A 4,730-nucleotide genomic window follows, 5' to 3' on the forward strand; every position below is an offset into this window, starting at 1 on the left:
TGAGGATGATGAAACCCATAGAAATGAGAGGCTTGGAGAGTGAGTGTGTATACATCACCTCACCCTATGTACTGTACTGAACTGTGGGGTACATGTTTTTTCTATTAGTCACCTATTGACTAACCTTCAGGGGATGAATTATGGGTATAGTTTTATATTTGGAATTAATAAAACTTAGTTTTATCCTTTTGTCAGCAAACATGAAGAATGACAAGAGACAACTCATTTAAGAAGATTCAATTTTGGCTAAAACTATTCCAACATTATGAACACAAAAAAGGCTTCTCCCCTATGTGACATCTCTGATGTTTATTAACAGTTGATTTCCAAGTAAAATATTTCCCACATTAAGAAAATGAAAAAGGTTTCTCCTCTGTGTGACTGCTCTGATGTCTAACAAGAAGCGATCTCTGGTTAAAATATTTCCCACATTAACAGGAAAAAGGCTTCTCGCCTGTGTGAGTTCCATGGTGATTAACCAATTGTGATTTTCGGATAAAACATTTCCCACATTCTGAACATGAATATGGCTTCTCTGCTGTGTGGGTTTTTTGGTGCTTAACACAATCTGATTTATTGTTAAAACATTTCCCACATTCTGAACAGGAAAAAGGCTTCACCCCTGTGTGAATTCTCTCATGCGTAACAAGACTTGAATTCTGAGTAAAACATTTCCCACATTCTGAACATGAATATGGCTTCTCTGCTGTGTGAATTCTCTGATGTTTAACAAGACTTGAATTCTGAGTAAAACATTTCCCACATTCTGAACATGAAAAAGGCTTCTCTCCTTTGTGAGTTCTTTGGTGTTCATCAAGATTCCCTTTCTGGTTAAAACATTTCCCACATTCTGAACAGGAAAAAGGCTTCTCCCCTGTGTGAGTTCTATGGTGACTAATAAGAGTCCCTTTGTGGTTAAAACATTTCCCACATTCTGAACAGGAAAAAGGCTTCTCCCCTGTGTGAGTTCTATGGTGACTAATAAGAGTCCCTTTGTGGTTAAAACATTTCCCACATTCCAAACAGGAAAAAGGTTTCTTCCCTGTGTGTGTTCTATGGTGATTAACCAATTGTGATTTTCGGTTAAAACATTTTCCACATTCTGAACATGAATATGGCTTCTCTGCTCTGTGAATTCTCTGATGTGCAATAAGAGTTGAATTCTGAGTAAAACATTTCCCACATTCTGAACAGGAAAAAGGCTTCTTCCCTGTGTGTGTTCTATGGTGATTAACCAATTGTGATTTTCGGTTAAAACATTTCCCACATTCTGAACATGAATATGGCTTCTCTGCTCTGTGAATTCTCTGATGTGCAATAAGAGTTGAATTCTGGGTAAAACATTTCTCACATTCTGAACATGAATATGGCTTCTCTGCTCTGTGAATTCTCTGATGTGCAATAACAGTTGAATTCTGAGTAAAACATTTCCCACATTCTGAACATGAAAACGGCTTATCCCCTGTGTGAGTTCTATGGTGATCAACCAATTGTGATTTCCGGTTAAAACATTTCCCACATTCTGAACATGAATATGGCTTCTCTGCTGTGTGAATTCTCTGATGTGTAACAAGACTTGAATTCTGAGTAAAACATTTCCCACATTCTGAACATGAAAAAGGCTTCTTTCCTGTGTGAGTTCCATGGTGATTAACCAAATGTGATTTTCGGTTAAAACATTTCCCACATTCTGAACATGAATATGGCTTCTCTGCTGTGTGGGTTTTTTGGTGTGCATCAAGATTCCCTTTCTGGTTAAAACATTTCCCACATTCTGAACAGGAAAAAGGCTTCTCCCCTGTGTGAGCTCCATGGTGACTAATAAGATTCCCTTTGTGGTTAAAACATTTCCCACATTGTGAACATGAGAATGGCTTCTTTGCTTTAGGAGAAGTTTGTTTTTTAATGCCTCTTTTGTGACTTTGATTTTCCTTAGTAGTCAGTAATGAATCAGAAGATGGGACCTGTTTCATAGGATCAGATGACAGACCTTTGCTGTGAATGGATGATGATATATCTGGAGTAATGGCATTCACTTCATCTGTCAATGGAAAAACAGATAAGGCAGGTTAATAATAATAATAATCTTTATTTTTATATAGCGCTAACGTATTCCGCAGCGCTTTACAGTTTGCACACATTTCATCACTGTCCCCGATGGGGCTCACAATCTAAATTCCCTATCAGTATGTCTTTGGAGTGTGGGAGGAAACCGGAGGGCCCGGAGGAAACCCACGCAAACACAGGGAGAACATACAAACTCCTTGCAGATGTTGTCCTTGGTGGGATTCGAACCCAGGACCCCAGCAGCACTAACCACTGAGCCACCGTGCTGCCTGTTACAGTTACAGGTTACAGTTAATGCAAAAGTTAGGGTTACTGTTAGGCTAAAGTAAGGGTTATTGTTAGGGTTACTGTTAGGCTAAAGTTAGACTAAAGTTAGGGTTACTGTTAGGGTTAAATGGTCCATCAGTATTATAGTGCAGAGGAGGCTTATGCACTTTTATGTTCTGACAGTGAAGAAAGTGCAGTGTCAGATGGTGATGTGGATTTTGAGGGCTTTAGTAGCAGTGACAGTGATAGCTCAGAAATGAGCAGTGATTCTGGTCCATCCTCACACACAAGGACCAGTACAACAAGAAGGACAAATAGCGCTTCTGGAGAAATGTCTCCAACTCAGGGAACAATGCCCAGTACTAGCGCTGTCCCTAGTGCTCTTGAATTGGCGCACACCAATGACAAATTGCACTACAACTTTTGGGGTCCAATTTCTCCTGTTACCCTTTGGAAAAAAAAAAAGGAGGGCAAAAAGATCATTTTTTGTGGAAAAAAACAACTTTTTATTTTCACGGCTCTACGTAATTAACTTCTAAGAAGCACTTGGAAGCTCAAAACGCCCATCACACATTTCCTTGGGGGGGGGGTCTAGTTTCCAAAATGGGGTCACTTGTTGTGGGTTTCCACTGTTTAGGCACATCAGGGGCCCTACAAACACGACATGGCAACCACTAATTATTCCAGCATATTTTACATTCAAAAAGTTAAATGGTGCTCCTTCCCTTCTCAGCCATGCAGTGTGCCCAAACAGTAGATTTCCCCCACATATGGGGTATCATCGGCATGCTCAGGAGAAATTGCAAAACAAAATGTATAATCCATTTTCTCCTGTTACCCTTGCGAAAGTAAAAAAAAATTAGGTCTAAAGGAAATTTCTTGTTATAGAAATGCTTATTTTTTCCTTCCACATTCCATTCATTCCTGTGAAGCACCTGAAGGGTTAATAACCTTCTTGAATGTGGTTTTGAGCACCTTGAGGGGTGCAGTTTTTTGAATGGTGACACTTTTGGGTATTTTCTGTCATATTGACCCCCCAAACTCACTTCAAATGTGAGGTGGTCCCTAAAAAAATGGTTTTGTAAATTTTGTTGTAAAACTGAGAAATCGCTGGTCAACTTTTAACTCTTATAACTTCCTAACAAAAAAAAAATTGTTAGCAAAATTGTGCTGATGGTAGACATGTGGGAAATGTTAATTTATTAACTATTTTGTGCGATATGACTCTCTGATTTAAGAGCATTAAAAAAAAGTGAACATTGCAAAATTTTCAACATTTGTGAAATTTCCTTTTTTTAACAAATAAACGCAAGTCATATCAAATAAATGTTACCACTATCATAAAGTACAATATGTCACAAGAAAACATTCTCACAATCACCAGGATTCATTGAAGCATTTTAGAGTTATGACTAGAGTTGAGCGAAACGGGTCGAAAAAATTCAAAAGTCGCCGACTTTTGGCAAAGTCGGGTTTCATGAAACGAAACCCGACCCTAGGATGAGGTCGGCCACGAGGTCGGCGACTTACGCGCCAAAGTCGCGTTTCAAAAGTTTGTTTTGCGCTCTTTTTCAGCCAATCAGGATCCACGGACACTGTGGGCAACGTGATGACATAGGCACGGGTCACCACCATCTTTCAGAAGGGCATGCAAGTGATTGGCTTGCTTTGGTGGGCGTCACAGGGGGTATAAAAGGGCGTGCACGCCGACGGCCATCTTACTTCTGTCGATCTTAGCATAGGGAGAGGTTGCTGCTGATTCTGTAGGGAGAGCGTTAGGCAGGGAAGACCAAAAAACTGCTTCTGCTGCTAGCGATTTGGCCTGCACAACACACCAGTCACTGTGTGTGCAGTGCAAGGGGAGGCTATATTGTGGTGTATCAGTGGTGTTGGTTGTTGGGCTGCCTTCTAAGGCTTCCTGACAGGCTGGCATTGCTGTTTACCCACTGCTCCGCAAACTGCTTTTTTAAAAGCAATCCAATCTCCCTTATCCTCTAGTCACTTTGGTCACAGCTGTGCCATCGATCTTGTCACATAGCGCTCAGATATTCATTGGGCCTCACACAATCCAAAAGTGTCCAGTGTCCAAAAGTGTGTGCAGAGATTCAAACTCTCACTTATCCTCTAGTCACTTAGGTCACAGCTGTGCCATCGAGCCTGTCACATAGCGCTCAGATATTCATTGGGCCTCACACAATCCAAAAGTGTCCAGTGTCCAAAAGTGTGTGCAGAGATTCAAAATCTCACTTATCCTCTAGTCACTTAGGTCACAGCTGTGCCATCGAGCCTGTCACATAGCGCTCAGATATTCATTGGGCCTCACACAATCCAAAAGTGTCCAGTGTCCAAAAGTGTGTGGAGATATTCAAAATCTCCCTTATCCTCTAGTCACTTTT

At 40.7% G+C, this 4,730-nt stretch overlaps 1 protein-coding gene across 1 annotated transcript; it reads right to left on the reverse strand.

Annotated features, from left to right (window-relative positions):
- Positions 1 to 222: 222 nt before the first annotated feature.
- LOC141072509 (uncharacterized) lies at positions 223 to 2,044 on the reverse strand. The gene has a single exon (XM_073559784.1). It carries the CDS (start codon positions 1,971 to 1,973, stop codon positions 432 to 434), a length of 1,542 nt encoding a protein of 513 aa, XP_073415885.1. The 5' UTR covers positions 1,974 to 2,044; the 3' UTR covers positions 223 to 431.
- Between the last annotated feature and the right edge of the window lie 2,686 nt (positions 2,045 to 4,730).

Source organism: Dendrobates tinctorius, unplaced genomic scaffold, assembly GCF_039654945.1.
Source record: "Dendrobates tinctorius isolate UK_male_01 unplaced genomic scaffold, ASM3965494v1 ptg000274l, whole genome shotgun sequence".
Taxonomy (NCBI): Eukaryota; Metazoa; Chordata; class Amphibia; order Anura; family Dendrobatidae; genus Dendrobates; species Dendrobates tinctorius.

What these genes read in the sequence shown, in the direction of transcription:
- LOC141072509 (XM_073559784.1), bottom strand. Translation starts at nt 1,973, where the DNA reads ATGAAACAGGTCCCATCTTCTGATTCATTACTGACTACTAAGGAAAAT.